The sequence below is a fragment of the Sturnus vulgaris genome, chromosome Z (assembly GCF_052056855.1).
Source record: "Sturnus vulgaris isolate bStuVul1 chromosome Z, bStuVul1.hap1, whole genome shotgun sequence".
NCBI lineage: Eukaryota > Metazoa > Chordata > Aves > Passeriformes > Sturnidae > Sturnus > Sturnus vulgaris.
Window position 1 is genome coordinate 47,596,084 of NC_142283.1, and position 22,165 is coordinate 47,618,248.

At 38.6% G+C, this 22,165-nt stretch overlaps 1 protein-coding gene across 5 annotated transcripts in view; it reads left to right on the top strand.

The window, feature by feature from the left end:
- The window catches only part of SLC24A2 (solute carrier family 24 member 2), a 107,600-nt gene that overhangs the window by 58,697 nt on the left and 26,738 nt on the right, over window positions 1–22,165 (top strand). For 3 of the 5 annotated variants that reach the window (XM_088156798.1, XM_088156799.1, XM_088156800.1), the window contains exon 5: window positions 21,562–21,657. In XM_088156798.1, coding sequence (XP_088012924.1) covers window positions 21,562–21,657 — 96 coding nt within the window. Of the gene's footprint in view, window positions 1–14,208; window positions 14,260–21,561; window positions 21,658–22,165 lie in introns of all 5 variants that reach the window. The other 2 variants (XM_088156797.1, XM_014870734.2) reach the window with 1 other exon arrangement.

Below are 22,165 nucleotides of genomic sequence, written 5' to 3' on the forward strand. Positions count from 1 at the left end.
TATTGGATTTGCGGAAAAAGAACAGTTTATTGAAAGCATTAAAAAGTGCCACTCTCAGAGAAAAACAAATTTGAAAGGCGTCTGTCAAAGCTAACATACACGGGGACTCTGGCAACCCCTGCACTTGGGCATACTCCTGACATCCTCCTCCTCCTTGTCTCATTTCCTTTTCCCCCATTTCTCTAGCATTACTTCTTTGCCTTTCTCACACTGGATCTCACTCCCTGGCACCCACCTTCTTCCAGCCTTCTCCCATAGGATGGCTTCTGCAGCACCTGCTGTCTCTCTGGGCTGCTGGGTCCGTCAGTCAGGTCACTTCCCGATCGGACACCAGCATCACTGTGGCTGCCACAGCCAAGTGGGAAAGTGTGGGTAAAGTCTGAGAGCTCTGTGCGTGATTCTTGAGGGCTTCTAGATCAAACATTGCCTTTAGAAGTTACATTTCTAATTATTGCACTGCTGCTGCGAGATCCAGATTTTCCTCCTCTTGAAGTCAGTAATAAAGTTCACTGTTAGATTCCCTTGAATAATTGCAAGTGAAATGGGGGCACTGGGAAGCACGCTGCACTGTCATTTGAAGTTGTGTGGATTTTGCAAAGGTGAGAGAAGTCCCATCTGCATCCTATTGGTAGCAAAAGCAGTATAGAGTGTATGAACAGGCCGTGTGACTATTAAAGATCAGCTTGACCTACACACCATTATTACTGCATTAACATTCAGTGTATTTATAGAAAACCAGCTCATCAAATTTACTTCTGAATAATTCATTTGTGTAGTCAGAACCAACCTCTACCGCAATTGAAAGCATCTTAAAAATGCACTTGATTGCAAGTAGGATAACATGAAATGAGAGAGTAAGATTTATTTTCCACAAAATATGGATAAACAGAGCAGTCCCAATATGCTATATCACACTTGTGAACCTGTCCTTCCTTTTCCCTTTGCACATAAATGTAGTTTTGGATGGCTTGTAGCTGTCTTGCAAAAGCCAACTGGCAAACTCTCCAGAATCAGTAGGCTTGCAAGGTGTTCAGCCCACCTCTGACAGATGAGTAATATCTGAGGAGCTGCTGGAAATTTGGCTCTTTGTATTCAGGCAGGTGTGCAGCCATGCTGTGGATTTAGCAGTCTAGACAAGGAAGGCTTCTCCCCTTCAAAATCTTGGTCTCAGAATAAAGCTTCTAAGAAGATAAGAGTTCAGCCAATCTAACAGGTGAATGTGTAGGACGTTTGTTAATGGGACGTGAACTTTACATTACAGCTGAGACATCATGATTCATTAAAAATATAAATATCTATATGACATTAAGTTTTTGTTTGCTTTTATCTTATTACAGAAATAATGACCTTGATAGACATCATTTCCTGAGGATTAAGATTAATGACTGCCTGTGTTTCAGGCTATCATCAACTCTCAGCCAGTCATTAATCCCCAGGAAATCCTCTGCCATATTTGCTTCTGCTTAAGTGCTAGTCTGGCAATCCAGCTGGTCTGTTCATAACAACATTACCCGTATGAATAAGGATGGCATCATCTGACCTGCTGTGTTGGTCAGGCCCCAATTCAAAACCCAAGCAACCTGAACATAAATCATGACAATCATTGATCATTTGTAGCTGTTTTCTTTAGAGTCGTGTACCTCAGATACCTTTGTCCTAGTTTTGAAAGGGATATTCCTGGGTTATGAAAGTGTAGGTTTTACAAAGATCTCTACATTTTTAAAGAGAAGATGGCTGCTGTTGTGCAGTGGGAGCAGGGCAAGAATCAGATGGTATTTTCTATGAAAGTATGCCAAGAATAGTAGTCCTACCTTCTCCCTGTAAGCTGTATGTTGCTTTAAAGATGACTCCTTCAGGAGTGTGGAGGGAGCAATTTCTCTCTACAGGTACTCCGTTGAACAGGGAATATACCAGCACTGAAGTGAGGATTTAGAACACCAGTCCAATCTGAGGCTACATTGTTTTTCTTGCACCTTTATCAAGATACAGGAAGAATGAGATCTTTTCATTATCATAGCACCCCTTTTCTGCTTGCTAATAAGGTGCTGCAGGCCAGCAAAACATCTCCCACAAGTGAGGATTTAGCTAGTTGCTGACTTTCTTGCTCTTGTGTGACAAGGCTATAACTCATATGCAAATGCCATCCTCTGCATGAAAATGAGCGTGATATAAATCTCTGTCATGGCTTAGTCCCCAGTGAGAAGTAGGTATCTTTGGCAATTTCCTCATATTCCCATCTTGAGTCCTCTTTCCAAAATGGAAAACTACAGGATGTACTTCTGCAGAAAATGAATTGTTTATCTTATATGCTGTGCTTTTTTTTTAAGATAAAAATATGGTGCATATTATTGGTGAGAGAAGTAACCTTCTGTTACATAAAGCTGAGCTTACAATTCTGTCACTTCCTCCACTGAACACCGAAAAATACAGTACTGTCACTGTTCTGACAAAAACTGAAACCTGCATTCATACTTCTCAGGAAAATAAAGAAGAATCCTCGAAGTTTTTGACATAGTAGTGAATTATTTATAATGGCTTGGTAGATGTTGTTGTGTTGCTACATACTGGTCTTAAGAATTTTCCAACTTTTCCATTCACTGCAAACTGTTCTGCTTCATTTGCTGCAGCTACTTGGGTACTTTTCTTAGATGTTGTAGAAATTGTCAGCTCACCCCAAAGACATCTGGCAGAGGTTGGGTATCCTTTGCCTGCATGGTTACTCAGCAGTCTCCCACCGTTTGTCTCATTTTGCAAAAAACTTATGTCCTTACTCTTCCCATGGCCTAGGTGAGCTGCACCATCATGTCTGTGCTTGCTGCCATTGGTGCTGTTGGAAACCTTGTTTGCCTGAAGCTGTTTATTTGCTATATCCTCAGAGAAGTAAGGCCAGGCAGCTCAGCTTACACCAACTCATGGGTAATGCTCAGCTTCTGCATGGCTGGAGTAACCTGAGCACTTCCACTTTCCTTATCTCCAGAATGTGGATCTCAGAAGTCATTTTCAACCTTAACTGTTCTTTGATTCTGTGATGTTGGCAAGACTTGAGTGCACTTCACAGAATCACAGAATCACAGAATCACAGAATCACAGAATCACAGAATCACAGAATCACAGAATCACAGAATGAACTAAGTTGGAAAAGACCTTTGAGATCATCTAGTCCAACCAATAGCCTAACATGTCCTCGTCAACTAAACCATGGCACTGAATCTTTTCTCAAATACCTCCACAGACAGTGATTTCACTATCTCCCTAGGCAGACAATTCCAGTGTTCAGTCACTCTCTCAGTGAATAAATTTTTGACATCTAACCTAAACTTCTCCTGGCACAGCCTAAGACTTTGTCCTCTGGTCCTGTCAGTTTCTGCCTGAAGAAAGAGACCAACTCCCACCTGACCACAGCCACCTTTCAGGGAGTTGTAGAGAGTGATGAGGTCACCCCTGAGTCTCCTTTTCTCCAGGCTGAACAACCCCAGCTCCCTCAGCCATTCCTCACAGGGTTTGTGTTCCAAGCCCCTCTCCAGCTTTGTTGTCTCCTCTGGATGCTCAAGCATCTCAATGTCCTTCCTAAACTGAGGGGCCAGAACTGGACACAGCACTCAAGGTGTGACCTCACCACTTCCTAGCATCATGCCAGAGAAGAAAGAAATAAATCTTCAGAACTATATAAGCACAAAAAAGTATTTAATTTAACATGAAGAAACATGCAAATCTAGACAAAATCAGTGAAGTAATTTTGAATGTTCCTAACTATCTCTGCTTTAAATCCTTCATCTTTCTTGAACATCCTTTAGGCATACCATAGGCCTACAAAGAAGCTAAGCATCCTTCTTGCACCATTGTTCTTACCCAGCTTGTCCTTGGTTCCTCTTCTGTCCCACCAAGAAAAAGCCAAGTCCTCTGAGCACAGTGCTCAGACCATTTTGGCTCTCCCCTCAGCTGCAGACTGAAATGTTTGCAAGGGATTTCTGACGGAGAAGATGGGGGCTCCCTGTCAGGCTCACATACATATTAATAGCTGTTAATTATAACATGGTGTATTCTCTTTAACTCCTTCCCATGGTGTTTCAGTCTGATATGATGGTGGGAAACCAATGAAAAGGACAGTTAGCCTTACCTTCACAGTGTAGTGTCACATCAGGCCGATATTTGTACTGGTTTTATGCATCTAGCTTTTGCAAAATTGATGTGTTTTTTTCTCATGTAGGTTGAAAGGGGCTTCTTGCATTACAGAATCCAGCTAGTCCAATCCTCTGCTCAAGCAGGATCAACTCCAGCAGGTTGACTGTGACAGCTTCCAGTCACGATTTGAAAATGTTCACAAAAGGAGACTCCACAGTCTTTTTGGGAGTCCCATTTCAGTTTTTGCCCATCATCCCAATACGCGTCCAGATTGAATTTTCTGGTTTTAGTTCATGTCCATTGACTCTTCTTCTGTCAGTGGGCACTTCTGAGGGAAGTACTGTTCCCTTTTGTTCTTTCTATCCAATGAGGTGCTTATACATGGGGATAAGATCTCCCTGAACCTTCTTTCCCCCAGGCTGAACAGTCCTAGCTCTCTCAGCCTCTCCCTTTATGGCAGGTGTTCTGTCCCATCACCATCTTTGTGGCCCAGTGCTGGACTCCTTCTGGTATGTCTACAACTGCCTTGTACTGGTGAGCTCAGGACTAGTCCCAGCACCCACATATGTCCCATGAGCACTGGCAGAAGGAAAGCATCATCTCCTTGGCATGGTGGCAGTGCTCTCCCTAGTGCAGCACCCTAAGGGTGCTGTTGGTCACTTTCACTGCAGTGGCATTTTCTAGCTTTTTTTTTTTTTTGACTCTCCACACAGTCATTAGCAAGAAGTGATGCCTTGGGTTTTAGCTTTTATATTTTTCAGACTCTCTGCTGCTTGGTATGTAGCTCTGAAACTTCATGTTAGGTGTTAGTAAGTTCTCTTCACAGGGTACTTAGACAAAACAATCCCTTCCAAGCTAGAGAATCAAGGACACCCATTACCCAAAAAGCATGAACAACAGTGAGGGAAAGGGGGCAAGCCAGGGGGTTGAGACTACATAGTCTGGGGCTGTGTTTGGACAATTGACCCAAATATGTAGGTGAACCAAAACTTATAAAAGTGTAGAAACTTGTTACTTGGATCCATCTTGGATTCAATTTGGGTGTAGCCCTGGCTGGGCTCTTGCACTGCCCAATGAATACCTATTTTATTCCTTTTACTCTGTCTAGTCTCTGTTCCAGGTCAGCCTTTTCAGGCAACAGAAGAAAGCTTTTTCCTGGGAAAGTTTTCAAACTCCTAAATGAGATAGATGAAAAAATGGGGCACATCATTCTCCAGCAAGGTCTTCTTTCACCTTTCACTATGTTTCAACTACAGTAGAGACCACCAAAATTGTGTTCCTGATTTAGATACCTGAGGTTCCATGATAATGTAGATGAGATGAGTATTTTAAAAGTATCTCCAACATCAAACACCCAACACTGCCAGAGTTAGCAACAGCATAGACAGAGTTGAAACCCATACAGGTTACATGCAGCTAAGAGCACATCTATTTTAGTAGGCAGAGACAGTATTTTAGATAGTCTAGTTAATATCTGTCAGAAAGAGAGAGGAATTATACAGCTGTTTCGCCCAGTATTACTCAGGACTTCAAAGCCAAGAAAGGATAGAAGTTGTATTTACAAACTTCCACGCAACACGCAGAAGATATAAATGTCACTGTAACAGCTGTGGAACCTGAGCTGTCTATAAAAATGTGTGATTTTGGCATAGGGAAAAGTGATGTCTTGGGCTAGTGAAGCGAATTTATTATGAAGTTTTTGGTTCCGTTGATTTTTTTATATGTCAATCATAAATATATTGTGATGATCAACAAAGTAGACATTCAAAGTCTGAATTATTTTACTGAGTGGATCTGTTTAGCTTGCATACAGGAACATTTTCATTCTTGTCGTACTTTGGGGACATAGGTCTTGCTTTTTCTAGGTAACAGAGGCTGCACTTCCATGACTATAGGGTGAGTGGGTTTGCAACTTCTATCCTAACCACAGATATTAAAAATTGACCGTGTTCTTGTTATACACAACTTCGTGGACAATGAAAGCCTTGTAGATTTCTCTCAGAAAGGGCAGTTCAGTGGGAAAATTCAGCTCTTTGTTATAATGCTCTCCAACTCTGTAGCAATAAGTATCAGATCTGCTTATCTTCAGAGGTTCCCAAAACCCAGAGAGAAAGCACAACTCATTTCTGTGCTACTTTCATTGAGAGAATTTCTAGTTACATAAAATTGAAGCCTAGATCTCCTTTAAAAATCAGTATTGGCCTTTGTAGGTGGAAAAATTTAAATAATGAAAGTTTTCTGATGGCTTTTTAATTTAATTTTGAATCTGAAATATAATCCTTGTGTTTGTTTTGTTGTCAGTTTTCACAACAATTTATTTCTGCATTCCGTGTTTTGTTGTTTTAACTATAACCTACTCAAGCTGTACACTGCAGGCAGAATTCTTGTTTCTCTTCTCCATAATATCTTTCAGTGATGCCCTGTTCTTCAGACAGCATATTCCTCTTGCAGTTCCCTACAGAGAATGCAAGGAAGACATGAATGTTTAAATACAAGCATGATCCCAGCACAGGATACAGCTGTCCTGACTATGTATTTACATGCTTAATGGCTTTAGCTTCATTTTAAGTTTCTTCCTAACTCAGTATTTCTTTGTTAAAAGTATGAACAACAAAGAACATAAATAATGTATAAACCTGCACGGGTCAGGGAATAGTAGTGTCTGTGAGGGGCTTTCCATTGAAGCTGAAAGTAGGAGATTTATTTTAGTACAGTTTGCACATGACAGATGACTTCATCATCCACAAGTTGGTTGGATTATATGACTGGCTAGTGAAAGGAAGTCGTGCTGTCCTTCTGTTATTCTTTTTGGATATGCTGGAAAGCAAAACAGCTGAAATTTATTCAGTTGGAGTTGTAGGTTTCCAGACCCTACAGTGCCTGGCCCAACAGACACTCGAGGAAATCCTGATCCCACTAGAACCAGCTGTTGAACTCCAGTATCATCAGCACAATGAAGTTTTCACTTCTCCACCTTGGAATTCTTATTTTCATGAATATTTGAAAATTGTTTGAAGATAAATACTGTCTTTAAAGTCAGCAAAAATTGTGTTTGATCCAGGCCAAGTAAATTCTGTTGTGTTGGTTGTCTTTTGGTGTTACTACATGATAGAGAATGTTTGGCACTTGTCAAGATTTAATGACAGATGGAACAAAGGTATCTTGTGAGGAAAGGGAACAAGCAATTTCATGCTTTAATTTAAGAAACATAAAATCACCTAAAAATATAAAAATCTGTGTCTGACATGCAATAGTAATTTAATTTACTCTTTGCTCCATTGCATATGTCATTGACCATTCTCTTAAAAATACTTGCTCTTCAGCCCATATCCGTTAAAACCCCAGCAAATTTCCTTTTGTCACCACAAGAAGATTTGTTAGATGGTATGGATTGAAAACAGATTTTTACTCTTGATTTTAAATGTTGCACTAAGAGCAAATTAATAGGTAGATCTAGCTTTTGGATGTTCTCACTATCTTAAGCTGCCCAGAACTCTACTGATATGATTGTAAAAATTTTTAGTTATATTTCTGTTTACACTCCAAATTGATAAAATTGCAGTAAACCAATTATGTAAAAACAGACAACTCTAATAAAATTATTTTCAGGGCAAAACCACCTAAAATAAAAAAAAACAGGGCAAGGACACATGAGGAGAGAGAACAGGAATAGAAGGCTTGCAATTTAAAGACAAGATGATAGGTGATCACATGTGTTATTAGAGATCGGATGCACAAAGTAGTAAATTATCTAGTTACTCCCAATGTACTGCCCAATAGCCAAGTACCTGAAAAACTTAATTTATATTATTTTCTGTAATTGTTTAGGACTGTTAATAAAGCAGAACTGGTAGTATTACAACCAAAAAAGATGTAGTTTTGAAATTCAATGCAATTTTAAACTATATTACTTATATCCAAAAGGGATCTTTCTGTATTTTCCACAGAAACAGCTCAGTGGCAAAGCTTCCATTTTTAAAGGACTGGCAGCTGGAAGTGAAAATGTAGAGTACAGCATCTGGTTATCCAGATGTAGTAGGAGAATAAGGATTTTGCTTTTCAAAAGAATATTTGTTTTCTCTCCTCTGCATTCTGCAATAATACTACATATAAACTCCCACAGCAGTCCCAATCTACCCTAGATTGGGTATAATTACTCAGTAAGAAAGCTAAGAGGTTTATGAAGTTTGTGAATCGTAGGAGTCCGAGTAAGATGAGATTCACTGAAAAAATTTTTTCAAATAATTCTTTCTTTTTAAAATTCACAATTCCTGATGGAACAATTCCTAGTTGGTAGGATTTTTTTGTGTGTGTTTTTTCCTCTAACAGTGTAAGTGCAAAAGCATTTTCTTTTGTTAAAGGTCTCTCAGAGGCTAGGACTCTAATTTTAAACCTGTAATGTTAATCTTCACTAGATCCTTCACAAGTTCATAGCATCGAGATATCTTAGTTCCTAATCTAACATCGTGGCTGAAACCAAATCAAACTTTGATTCCAATTTAGTTTGGATAGTCACTACTACTTACCTAGAAGAGTTTTTAAAGTGCCTTCCTTTTTCTATTAATGAATGAGAATGATCATCTAATTAAGTTTTCTCAAAACCATGACGTCTAGAAAAAAACCCAGTAAAGTAAATCCTTGTGCTCCTTGATGTTATCATATGAATTCCTCTAATTCCTTTGGCCAATTTTTTGGCCTGCTTTTTAGAAAAATGCTATTAAAAAAAGGACATGCTGTTAAGCGTGGTTACAATAATAAGTGCAAAGCAGAGGTCATATCAAAAAGATGTAAAGGGGAAGAGTGGGTTTCCAAAATAATATATTAGTAACCAGGAATTTGCTGAGTTTTAGAATTATGTGTACAGCTTCTCACATGGAAATTCTCTTCTGTCTCCAGTACTCAAGCTTTATAAGTTTAGCGTTTTTCCTTATTATTTACTTACTTTTAAGTTGAAGTTCTTTGCTGCATGCATGTTCTTAATTTAATTACTACTTTTAAGCCCTTAATTTCACTTCTCTTCAATGTCTTAGGTATTCAGCCTTTTGGTAATTTGAATTTCTGAGTATGAAAACTGGGGAAAAATATGTGTTCTCCATCTGCTTGTTCCAGAATGCCTCAAAATTTTATTTAAGCCAAGCTCCCACTGATGTGGATTGAGGATTAAGTCTTGACACCTTCATGACTGTAGAAGTCAGACAAAAGGAGCATCTAGTAAATGCATCAGTGGAATTTGTACAAAAAATTGTGGGATTGCCATCAGTAATTTTAACAGTTTTGTTTTAAATAATAGATATATCAACTTTTAAGCTTTTAATTAATTTGGAGGACCGTGACATGAATTCTCATAAAAATATATTTTTTATGAGAAAGTGAAAGTCTCATGCTTTTTGAAGAAATCCACAATGAGTTTCTTTCATTTGAGAGTCTCACTTAATATTCCATGAAGGGATACATACCTTTAGTAATGCAGGTTGCTGTCTCTAAAATATCTGTATGGCTTATGAATGGTTCTAGAAGCTCTGAGACAGGCTCATTTCTAGGGCCAGCTGCAGTCTGTATCTGAGATCTTAGTCACAGGAGAGTGAAGAGAAATATTGGTTCTGCTTTTCTTCTGTGGCAGCCTGAGGCTATATACTTAAAAGACAGAAATGAGTATTTAATCCCAGACAATATGTACTATACTTAGTGAGTGAAAAGTAAACTGAGTTATTAGCTATCTTATTTAATAGAATCATAGAATAATTTGGTTGCAATGGACGTTTAAAGATAACTCAGTACAATCTCCCTGCAATGAGCAGGGACATGTTCAACCAGATCAGGTTGCTCAGAGCCCTGTCCATCCTGACGTTGAATATGTCCAGGCATGGGGCATATATTATATCTCTCTGAGCAATCTGGGCCACTGTTTCAACATCCTCTTTATAAAAAATATCTTCCTTATGTCTAGTGTGAATCTACTTTCTTTCTACCATAGTAACTCCTACTAAACAGTTTGTCCCCATCTTTTTTGCAGTTCCCCTTTAAGTGACATGCTGCTCTATGGTCTTCTCAGAGCATTTTCTTCTATAGGCTGAACAGCCCAAATGTTCTGTCTTCATAGGAGAGCTGCTCCATCCCTCTGATCATCTTGGTGGCCTCCTCTGGACTCTGTCCAGCAGTTCCATGTCCTTCCTGTGCTGGGACCCCAGAGCTGGATGCAGCCCTGCAGGTGGGGTCTCACAGAGTAGAGCAGAGGGGCAGAATCCCCTCCCTCCCCAGCTGCCCACGCTGCTTTGGATGCAGCCCAGAACACATTTGGCTTTCATGGCTGGGTCATGTCCAGCCTCTCATTCCCCAGCACCTCTAAGTCCTTCTCCCCAAGGCTGCTCTCTATCTGTTCATCTCACAGCCTGTGTTGGAACCAGGGGCTACCCCAACACAGCTGCAGTGCCTTGCACTTGGTCTTCTTGGTTTCACTTACCATGAAATTCCCATTCCCATTCGTCCAGGTCCCTCTGAATGACATCCTGTTCTTTGGATGTGGCAACTGCATCACTTAGCTTGATGCTGTCTGCAAACTGTGGGAGAGTGCACTTGATCTCCCCTGTCAATGTAGTTGATGAAGATGCTAAGTAAGACTGATCTCAGAGGGACACCACTCATTGCCAGTGTCCATCAAGACTGACCAGTAGACCACTGCCTTCTGGATGCAAATATCCAGTCAATTTCTTACCACTAAACAGATCCATCTCTCTCCAATTCAGTGAGAGGGAGCATGAGGGGATCTTACAGAAGTCCAGATAAGTGACATCTATAGCTCTTCCCTTGTCCACTGCTATAGTCACGCCATCATAGAAAGTCACCAAGTTGGTCAGGCAGGACTTTTCTCTTGGTGAAACCATGCTGGGTGTCTTGAATGTAATTTGAAATCACAAATAACATAGCCCCATTATCAACAATTTTTTTTTTCTTCTTTTTTTTTTTTTTTTTTTTTTTTGCTTTAATGTGGTGTGACACCTACAAACACAGTAGAGAACAGTAGGTAGTAAGACAAATGTTGCTGTAATCCTTCAGGAATGTCACACAGGATTACCAGGAACCTTCTGTTCTTTTCTGGTGTAAAAATATGCAGAAGGGAACAAATTAATTCAGTGACTCTAACTGTTGGGGATCAGCTGTTAAGCTGCATCTCTGCATCCTCTTTGTTTCAGGTACTGGCTGTCGTCCAGTCTTTCTACTATGACCTCACCATGCGAATTGCATAGCATGTTCACAAAAATGGAATTGTCAACTTTTAATTAAATTGGATTTAGGGATAATTCTTCAAGTATCCTTTTCAATTCCATTTCAAAAAAGTTTACTTCTAAAGCTGTGAAATTTTTCCAATACAATTTTTTTTTTCTGAAAAGTACTTCATTTTCTGTTTACTAAAGTTATATTAAAGAGAATATATCTTGATATAACAGGAAAACTCAAAAACAACAAGCAGATTTAGTCTGAATTTTGTAGCAGAAGTACTGTATATTGGAGGCAGACTGTATAGAGGCAGATCTGTCATGCTGCCAAGCAGCACTAACCTAAGTAATCTTAAAACCCTCAAATACAATTTATATGAACGCATGCAGGTGATGTTTTCTGGGATCATTGTAGAGCATTGCAGCCAGTGGGCTGATGATTGTATAAAGTCTTCCACTCTGGATATAGGACTATAAGCTTTGGACAACATAATCTCACCAGCGAGATAAGAGTTTTCCTGGAAATAATTTTGCTAACTGCAGGAATTAACCTACTTTAATCCTTGGTGTGTTGAATTGCTGAAGTGCCCAGAACATGATTATCATCAGCATCATGCACTGTCATGCATCACCTTGTTTCTCTTTTTTTTTGGTCTCTGTAAGGTCAGATCGACCCTTTTTTTCCTTCCCTGTTTGTCTTTTATCTCTCACTTCAGATGGGAAGGGCATAGATTTAAATGGGATTGCCAGTGTGCGAAATGTCCTGCCTTGCTGCCACCCCGTTTTTTGGGGTTTTTTTGGGTTTGTTTTTTCTTTTTGAGATTTAGAATTCACAGTTATTGTTGGTTTCCTCTGAAATCTCTTCTGCTTCATCTGCTGAATCAGAAGCCTCATGGTGTTCTGTTAATGCTGAAGTTTGTTGCTGTGGTACAATGTTCCTCTCAATCTCATTCATGCAGTCCCTCTCTGCCAACATTTTGTTCTCCATGTGCCTCCATTTCTTTATTTACTCTTACACTCCTTTTGGCAGACTCTTTCTGACAAATGTTGTCCAGTCCTGTCCTCAATCTCCAGTGAATGCCTCAGCCCAGGCTCTAGCAAACCAGACCCCAGACACATGAAGGCAAAGATCAGGGAGAATAAGTATAAGCAAAGGTGCTGCCTGTAGAATCAGCAAATACTCAGCCCTAATTACATAGGACAAATGCTGGATATAGGGAAGTCTATGTTGAAGTTATTGGAAGCTCTGTCCAGGTAAGGAAATGAAATCTTTAGGACTAAAATTAGGATGGTAAGACAATAGCTTCTTATCTGTACTAGCAGCTACAAATATTTTGTTGCAAGACGAAGAACATTTTTAAAATACAGTATATGCATTCTTTATTGCTGTAAACAATATAATTAATTCTGTCTTTAAATTACATTTTTCTTTGCTTTAAGAGAGACTTAATGTCCTCTCCTATTGGGCTTACTTATGGGCACGTAAGACATTGCATTGTACTAGCAAGAGTATAGGAATACTTGTAAGTTTCTTTATAATATGTCTATGAAAAATAATTACAGTCCAATCTTACATACAAAAAAATAACAATTATAATATCCTATATATTTTAGTTACATGGCATAAGGCATTCTCTGTCTGCAAATGATGTAAGATTCCTCTTTTTTAAAAATATATCTCTCAAAGTGTCAGATTTGATATCATTACAGTATTTAACAGTTAAAAACTAATAGCCAGGCCTCTACTGAAATTCGCCTTTGTGAAAATCGTTGAAAAATCATCATGCATCTTTGAAAAACAAAATAATTGGGTATTGCTTTTGTATTTAATTGCTTAAGCTTTTTCATAAATATGAAAAGAGAATATTTAGAAAGAAAAAAGCATCATCAAACTGTTAAATATCCATTTTTAGTGGTTACATTCTGTCAAAGGTTGGATGCTCAGAAACTCAGTTGCGAAACTTCACATTAAAATTATGAGTGGTTGTCCACAAATTCCTGAGCCATTTACGCATTCCTTGTTGAGCTTAATTTTTCATTGTCCTGTTTTGTGGGTTTATATTAATTACTGTGTTTATACATATCATAACATATATGTCAAACGATAAGAAAAAAAGCACTCTAAGAAAAGGAGTGCAAAGTCACATCTGGAGTAAAAAGGTGATTTCATGCAAGACTCACACAGAAACAAATAGTAGTAGCCCTACAGACCTGGAGAATTCTGCATTCATTTCCTTTTTCTGCCCTGATAGAATATAGTAATGCAATATATTTAGTAGAGTTTATGATTTAATTAATTTAGGTCTCATATCACCTGATGAAGCAAGTAACTTTTTTCTGATTTCACAAGTGACAAGAGAGTGGTTAAACTGAGTAGCCCCTTTAAAGCCAGTCAACATCAGCACTGGTATCAAAACAGTGTTTGGGAAACAGCATTATGAACATTTCCTAAAATTATGTCCTTTGAGACTTTTTTGTTTAATTTGGATACAGAAGTATTTGAATGTCTGGCCTGGGGAATGATAAAAGAGCTTAGTTTGCAAAATTATTGCTGTTTAGGTACTCTTAAGGTCTGTTTTCTTTTCCTAAATATAAAGGCACCAAACTGGCAAGAAACTTGAAAAGGCTAAATTCTAGATTTCAGTGCTTCTCCTACATCTCACTTTAGCAAGTTTAACACTTTAGCTAAAGTCAATGACTTGTGAAATTTTGGAGGAGGAAAGCAGTGCCATTTCTGTAATTTGTGTTTCGTTGTCCTGGAAAATGTTTTGCATAATCACTGTTCCAGTTTATGAAGCACATGCAAGAACATGTACATTTCTTGAATGTCTGCTGGTTCCTTATCTCTGTGTCTTTTACTGTGATGTTATAGAGCTTGGATCATATGGAAACCTAAAATATTATGACACAATGACTGAAGAAGGTAAGAAATATTTTAGAATTGTTTATATGAGCTTTTTTTGAAGTCCTCTGAGCGCCTTTTATGTGTTTACATTTTCTTTTGTTTTTCTTGGTCCTATTTTAATTTTCTCCATTTTTGAATAACTCCTTTTTGCATGTCTTTATCAATGACTCTTTTTTCGAGTTTTTGTTTTCAACATTTCAGTTCTGCTATTTCAGGTAAGGAAATACAGTGGGATGCTTTTAGCAAAGAACATGTGCAAAACCATACTTGCAAATTATATGGAACAGTATAACATAGATTGTAGGTGCTTATTTGCTACTATGTTTTACAATGCATTCAAGAAGAGGAATTAATGTCTGGATTTTCAGATCACTCAGAAAAATTGCCAAGTGACTTCAGTTTACTGCATTATTGAAAAGTAATGAATAACCTTTAAAAACTAGGCGTGTTTATTCCTGGAGTATTAATTGTATGCTTGATTGCAATGCAAAAAAATTGCAGTTTGAAATCTTCATTCTAGCAATACAAGAAGGAAGTAATTAAGGCCTGAATCAGGGCTTGGTGAAATCTCAGGAAATTTTTCTGCTGATTCAAAAGCATTGCAGTTCTATCATACTAATTCAGGAAAGCAGTTAACTCTGTACTAAATTTCCAGCACATGCTTTTTGTCCTAGTGTGGTCAGCATTTCTACGATTTGGAATTATCCCTGAACTGAGACCCTACAGACTGATCGTCTGTAGGATCAAGGCCTCTTGTCCAGTTCTCTGATATAATGCCAGACAGATGTTTTCATTATGTTAAGTTTAGAAATTAGCACCATGTTTGGGGTTGGGGAAAGTCTTGAGGCCTGTAGAAAAATTAGCCACCTATTCCTACTTGTTTTTAATCTTGGGATTTTAAGACAAATACCATAGTTCTCTCTTTTTGAAAACACAGTTGCTTTCCAGTGTTGAGTAATCTTGAAGATTTTAAGAGAAACTTCATTACATGACTTAGTCATGATCATTCCTCAGGGAGGATGGAAAGTGATAATGTCTGTTTCCTTCTGTCTGCATCTGCTGTTGATACACTGATATAACCATCGTGTTCTGGGGCTGGCTGTGAGAGATGGTCCATGGTGTTGGAAGATGCTCTTCTCATCTGTGGCAGGCCTGAGCTTGTAGGATGGTCTTGCCTCCCTGCACTCCATTGCCCAGATTAAGTATCTGGTTCACAGGGGTGGCACCAATATAAGAAAATATGTCTGAAAGTAGATTTTAAAAGGCAAACAGTGGTGTCTATGTTGTTTAAATACATCTCTCAAGCACCTGTAAGTAGCCATTAACCTGGGCCACTCAGATATGGCTCAGATAAGCTTTTGTAGTATGTCTTATCTCGGTCTTCATTACAATAAAGATAAAAAGGTTGTTCTGCATTATAGGCTTAAACTTGGGTGTGTTTGGGTTTTTGTTTTTTATGGTGAAGTATTAAATCTACTATCTCAAAAGTGGCCTTCTGAAATTCATAAATACTCTATTGACGTCTAAATCTAGTTATTTGTAGGGAAACACCTGTTGCAGTATAATGCATACATATATGTGTATTATTACTGTGCCTATGCAGAAGTAATGATTTTAATATTCAATATCATCTCAGAATGCTTTCTCATGAATAAATAATTCAGGACCATACTGTAGCAACAGGAAAAATCCAGTAACAGAAATAAAAATGAAGCTCTGTGATGCAGTTTACCTTCTCAAATACAACCATCATAATTTTCGCTTGTCTTTCACAAAGCAAGTAATGATTAGTGTATCTCAGAAGTTGTATTTTGATCAAAGTGTGCTATATTTTCAGCTTTTTGTTTGGATTTTCAGAAGTTTAATTACTATCACTCTGCATCAGACTTACTAACATTACCCATTTTCTTCTTTGTCTTCCTTTTTTGACTGAGATTTTTGTACCTTTGCATAGCAACTTAGTCACAGGAGCACATAAATCCAGTTACAAATCCATTGATTTTTTTTTCTGATAAAGTACATCCTTATGTCCAGCCCTCAAACCTGAAGTGGAGATAGGGAATATTCTTCCAGTCTTCCAGTGAAGAAACTCAGGTGTATTTATTTATCCTGCTGCATCAGAACAATCAGACAAGAATTAATGGCTAAGCTATAACACACAATCAGATTCAGCATAATGGCCAGAGCGCCATTGTACTCCATATATTAGAAACTGATTTCTATTGTTTTGATCTCTTTGTTCTGAAAGTGACTTTAAATTAATTTTAGATTATTTAGGTCAAATTGAGAAAGTAAATGTGCCTACAAGATGAGAAGAGACCCTCACGGCAACCTTGTGCTTCACCAAAAGACTACAACATGTCAAAATTGCATGTGTTTTCATTTGACACTTCTGCTTGATCTTAAAGGAAGAAGTATGTAGGGTGGATTTCTGGAACCAATCAGTAGTGACTCACTAGTTATGTTCCACCAAGGGTCATGAGGAGAATTAGTAAGTACACTTCAGAGTGCTCAACAGCCACAGATTTGACATGTTCAGATGCATGAAAGCTTGGCTATAGCTACATAGATGCAGTAATTTTCCTTTGATCACAGACTGAAAACAAGGCGAGTGGTAGAGTCTTGAATTTTTTAAATGAGTGAATTTCTGAAGAAGTGTTTTCTCATCAAATCAGATATTTTTTTTGACCCAGGGAGCCTGCAGACTGCAATTCAGTTTGTAGATAAAGGATTGGCTTTTTAATATATCCTTTATCGGGAGGAGAATCTCTGCCAACTGATGCCAGCTGGAGATACTTATGCAGATCAACGCATATCTACATCATACAGTACTGATTGTTTCTATCTATTCGAATAAAACCAATGTAGTTTTAATCTACCTTCTTTGGTAACCATCTGGCCTTGATCACCTCTTCCTTCTACTTCATTCTTTGCAACTAAAATGAGCTGCCAAATCTGTTGGAGTTTAGTGAACCCTGATTAACTTAGAATTTTCTCTAGCGATCTGTCCTATTTTAGGACATGCATGGTAGCACGTCCTAAAGTATTGACATTCACTTAAACTTTCATTATTCCAGCTGTTGTGAAAATCTCTGTTTCATAGTCAAACCATAGCACATAGGACTGTTCCCGAGGAAACACAGGCACCTACTTCTAGAAATAAGAACAGGGACATAAGATTCCTATGCTTTATTTAATGATCCCACCTAAAGATAAGAAGAAAGACATGAGAGAAGATCCGTGCCTAAGATTGACACTAATGGCTTTCCGAAAATTGGAGTGACTTAGATACATCCTCAGCTGGTCCTTTTTCTTGGTTGCTCTATGCTTCCTCTTCAGTGAACAAGTTTTGATATGGTTTAAAGGAAAATGGTAAAGAAAGGGAGGGAGGGAGGGAGGGAGGGGGCATTGCTCTGCTGTCTCTTTACTTTTCACTGTCATCATGCAGGCAAGTACTACTGCTTTTTTCAGTGTCATGTTTTTGATAGTTAACCATGTCTTTTAATAATTTCCTTGCACTTTTGTTACCTACATTGAGTGAATCTGATGGAAGGTAATGACGTAAAACAATGTAAACGGAACCGTGCATCTACTGAGAAATAAAAGTAAAAACAAAACACATTTTCCATTTCAAATGTTGATTTTAACTTCCATGACAGTGACTTACAACTGTGGAGCAGTCTCCTGAATGAAATGCTATAACTTAAAATTGTTAAAAGTCAGGGTCAGAAATTATCTCTAAAGATGCTGGGAGGTTTTTGTAAATGTGAAAAAATTGGACGCATTCAATTAAGCTAATCTAAGGCAGTGTGAATCTCTATGAAGATATTTTCTTTTCAGTTCAATAATGGCCATATTTCTGTGTTAAGAAAACCTGCACAATTTTACACAATCTTATATAAAATGCTAGAATATCCTTAGGTTCTTCCTCATTTTAATTAACCCCTAAAACTGAACCTTTAATTGAAAGGTCCTACACCACCTTGGAATAGGTGGAGATGTGGATGGCTCCACAGATATTTTTCAGAAAATGTCTCAGCTGCATAATTTTCATTGCTTGCATAAAATGCATTTGTATATATGAAGCATCATAAGCTGAATTCTCAAACATATAAAACTGAGTTGGAGTCTGAAAGCTGGCAAAGTCCTTTAGCAAACTGAAATTATATCAGGCAACTTTTAATACCTACTCATTCTTCTGGATAACTATTTTTAAATGCCCCTACTCTTTCAAAAGATGTTAGAACTGCCATGACTCAGCATTTTGGCTTAAAATATTTTGGGATATGATTTGTATTTTTTCTGTTTTTTTTTTCTCTTATCTGCTATCCCAAAAAATTCCTGTTCTTTCTCTCACTCTCTCTTTCTTTGACTCTTTGTTACTTTTTCCCTTCTAACTAGAATCTCTGCCTCTTACTCTGTGCAGTGAAATAATGAGATGCCTTCTTATTTATGATTGTGTTCTGTGCTTAAATACTATTCTGCAGGCGTTTTACTCTGCGTGCCAACAAAGATAATATTTTGCAAAATATTGTGATTTGCTAATTTTTTTTCTTTTCTTTTTTTGGAGCATGATGTGTTTGTGAAAAGATAGGGACTGCAGAAAGTACAGTACTGCTTATTAAATATTTGTGGTATTTTTATTACTTTCCAAGTGGTTTGCTGTTGAGAAATTAGTTCCACTTCCCCACAAATGGTAACTGCTAGTCCCTGTGAACTGCTCATATGCTTCTTCACATACAAAAGTGTGGGTACAGGGGTTTGAAGCTTCTGTTTTAAGGAAGGGAGGATTTTTTCCTGACTAATTATTTATCCTTGTGTGCTTGGAATTTCTCCAAGTTTTTAACTTGGCAACAAGTGACTGTTATCCAAATAACTGAATTAATTCATGACTTCTTACTTTTACTTTCCACTGTTAGTCTTTTATATAATTCCATTGAAATATCTTCTGGTCTTAAGTCTGTGCTGATTTTGCTGCAGGGACACCAACAGTTTTCAATGGAATTTTTTAAGTGGAGATAAAGAATTAAAAGAGCTACAGATCCTGTATTGTAGTAGTGTTTTTAACTGGAAAAATGTGCTGTAAAGTAGCCACCAGTTAAACTTTTAGAAAATATTTTAAAAGTCTAAAAGTGCAATAACAATCAGGATAAATCAGGAAAGGCAGATAATCAACTTTCCACACATCATGGGCTGTCATAAGATGTCCGAAGAGTCCTTACATAGAAAGACTTATCAAGGCAGAAAAGGATTTCATTTCACTTAAGATTTGACATCTTCGACATTGTCTTATTTTAATGTATCATTTGAACACAGTGGTCAATAAAGAGTGACAAAACCTGACAGCTCTGGAGAGTATATTGCCCCAGAGAGAGTGTAGAGATTGAGCTGCATGGTTAATTTCATGGCAGTCAAGAAAACCCCAATCTGGCAGGTTTAGAATTTACCTTTAAGACTCTAATATGAAAATAATGTATTCCAGAGATTTCTTCTTCCCCTTGTTAATCACAGAATCACAGACTATGCTGAGTTGGAGACACCCACAAGTATCATCGAGTCCAGCTGTTGGCCCTGTGCAGCACCATCCCCGAGAGTCACACCATGTGCCTGAGAGCTGACCCAGTGCTTCTTGAGCTCTGTCAGGCTGGTGCTGTGACCACTGCCCTGGGGATCCTGTTCCAGAGCCCAGCCACCCTCTGGGGTGAAAAACCTTTCCCTGATATCCTGCCTAAACTTCCCCTGACTCAGCTTCAGGCCATTCCCTCGGGTCCTGTCACTGTCACCACAGAGCAGAGATCAGTGCCTGCCCCTGCTCTTCCCCTCACAAGGAATTTGTGACTGCAATGAGATCTTGCCTCAGTCTCCTCCAGGCTGAACAGACCAAGTGAGCTCAGCTGCTCCTCACAGGGCTTCCCCTCCAGACCCCTCACCATCCTTGTCACCCTCCTTTGGATGCTCTCTGATAACTTTATGTCCTTCCCATATTGTGACACCCAGACCAGCCCCAGCACTGGAGGTGAGGCTGCCCCAGCTCAGAGCACAGCAGGACAATCCCCTCCCTTGCCTGGCTGTGATGCTGTGCCTGATGCCCCCCAGGACAGGGTTGGCCCTCCTGGCTCCAGGGCACTGCTGGCTCAGGTTCAACTTGCCATAGACCCAGGTGCCTTTCCATGGCACAGCTTTCCAGCATCCCATTCCCCAGTCTGTCCATACATCCAGGGTTGCCCCATCCCAGAAGCACAATCCAGCACTTTGTCCTGTTGAACTTCCCATGGTTGGTGATTGCCCAGACCCCGGATTTGTCAGGGTCTCTCTGCAGGACCTCTCCACCTTCAAGGGCATCAACTCCTCCCGGTTTTGTATCACCTGGGAACTTGCTTATTATCGCTTCCAGTCCTGTATCCAAGTCATTTATGAAGATGTTGAAGAGTACAGGGCCAAGAATGGAGTCCTGTAGAATCCCTCTAATGACAGGTCCCCAGGTACCCCACTCACTGCTGCCCTTTGTGCCTGACCTGTGATCCCGTTGCTCACCCATCCTGAGATGTGCTTAATAAGCTGTATGCTGGACATTTTGTTCAGAAGGATTCTGTGAGAGGCAGTATTGGAAATTTACTGAAATCTAAAAAGATCACATTGATTGGCTTCCCTTGATTGTGTGGTGGTAACATGTGGCTATGTTACCTTGTCATGAAAGGAAATTAGGTTTGATTAGCAGGGCTTTCCTCTCATGAAGCCGTGCTGGCCATGATAAGTGACTGTGTTGTCTTTCAGGTGTTTTTCAGTAACTCCCAGAATAATCTTCTCCATAATTTTACCAAGCACTGAAGTGAGTAAAAGTCACAGACACATAGATGAGTCCAAAGTGACAAAGCTGACTACACTCACTATAATGCAACATATGTGTTAATATGAAATTCTGTTCTATGGTACTACTAATTGAGAACTGAAATTGTTTGTGTTTGTTTATATCTTGATTCATCTGTATTCATCTTCTACTTTAGTTGAAATCTTAACACCAGTACATTTATAGGTGGAACTTTACTGACTTCTTCCAAAGAAAAATTATAGGTTTTGGTTTCAATTTCTTGTTCTATTCGTTGCTGAGTTCTCAAGAACAATTACATTTTTATTTCCACAAATAAAACCACCAAAAACCTCAACCCTATATACAGGAACATGAGATAGTGTTAGCATATTTGCTGTTTGAGAAGAAATTGAAATGGATTATCAGCAGTGCTCAATGGAGCCTAAGCTATGGCAAAAAAACCTTGCATCTCAAAATGGCTGCATTGTAATAATGACAATGTTTTCTTTTAGGAAAGTTCAAGGAAAGGGCCTCAATTCTGCATAAGATTGCCAAAAAGAAGTGCCAGGTGGAAGACAGTGAACGGCAGAATGGAGCTGCTAATCACGGTGAGTGCCCCATTACAGATTTATCACCTGTTCCTGAGAGCCCCTTTCACTGTTTTATTTTGTTTGAAAATTGTTAATCATTACTTTTGCCTACGTAATGTATGCTATTTTAGTAAAAATACTCTGATTCTCTATACCAAAGAGTATGAAATTTATGGGTGGGACAGAAGTTAAATGCAAGAATAGAAAGCCAGTCAAGCCATATAGAAAGCCTCCTAGCAGGTTGAAAAGAAAAAGCAAAGCTGATTTAGGTTATGTGTTGAAGTGACAGAGGCAAAACTTCCTTGCAGAATATATGGGAAAATTTAACTAATTTAATAAAATGCTCTAGTAGAATATGTGTTTTATATGGTACCACCTCATCACAAAAAGCATCACCTTCATATTTAAGATTTGATTTGTCTGTATACCACTTGCTAGGAGTCATTGAGGCCTATCTATGGTAATTGTGCAACATTAAGTTACTAGAGTTTGCCATTGAGGCAAGAATTTATATTTTAGTTCGAAA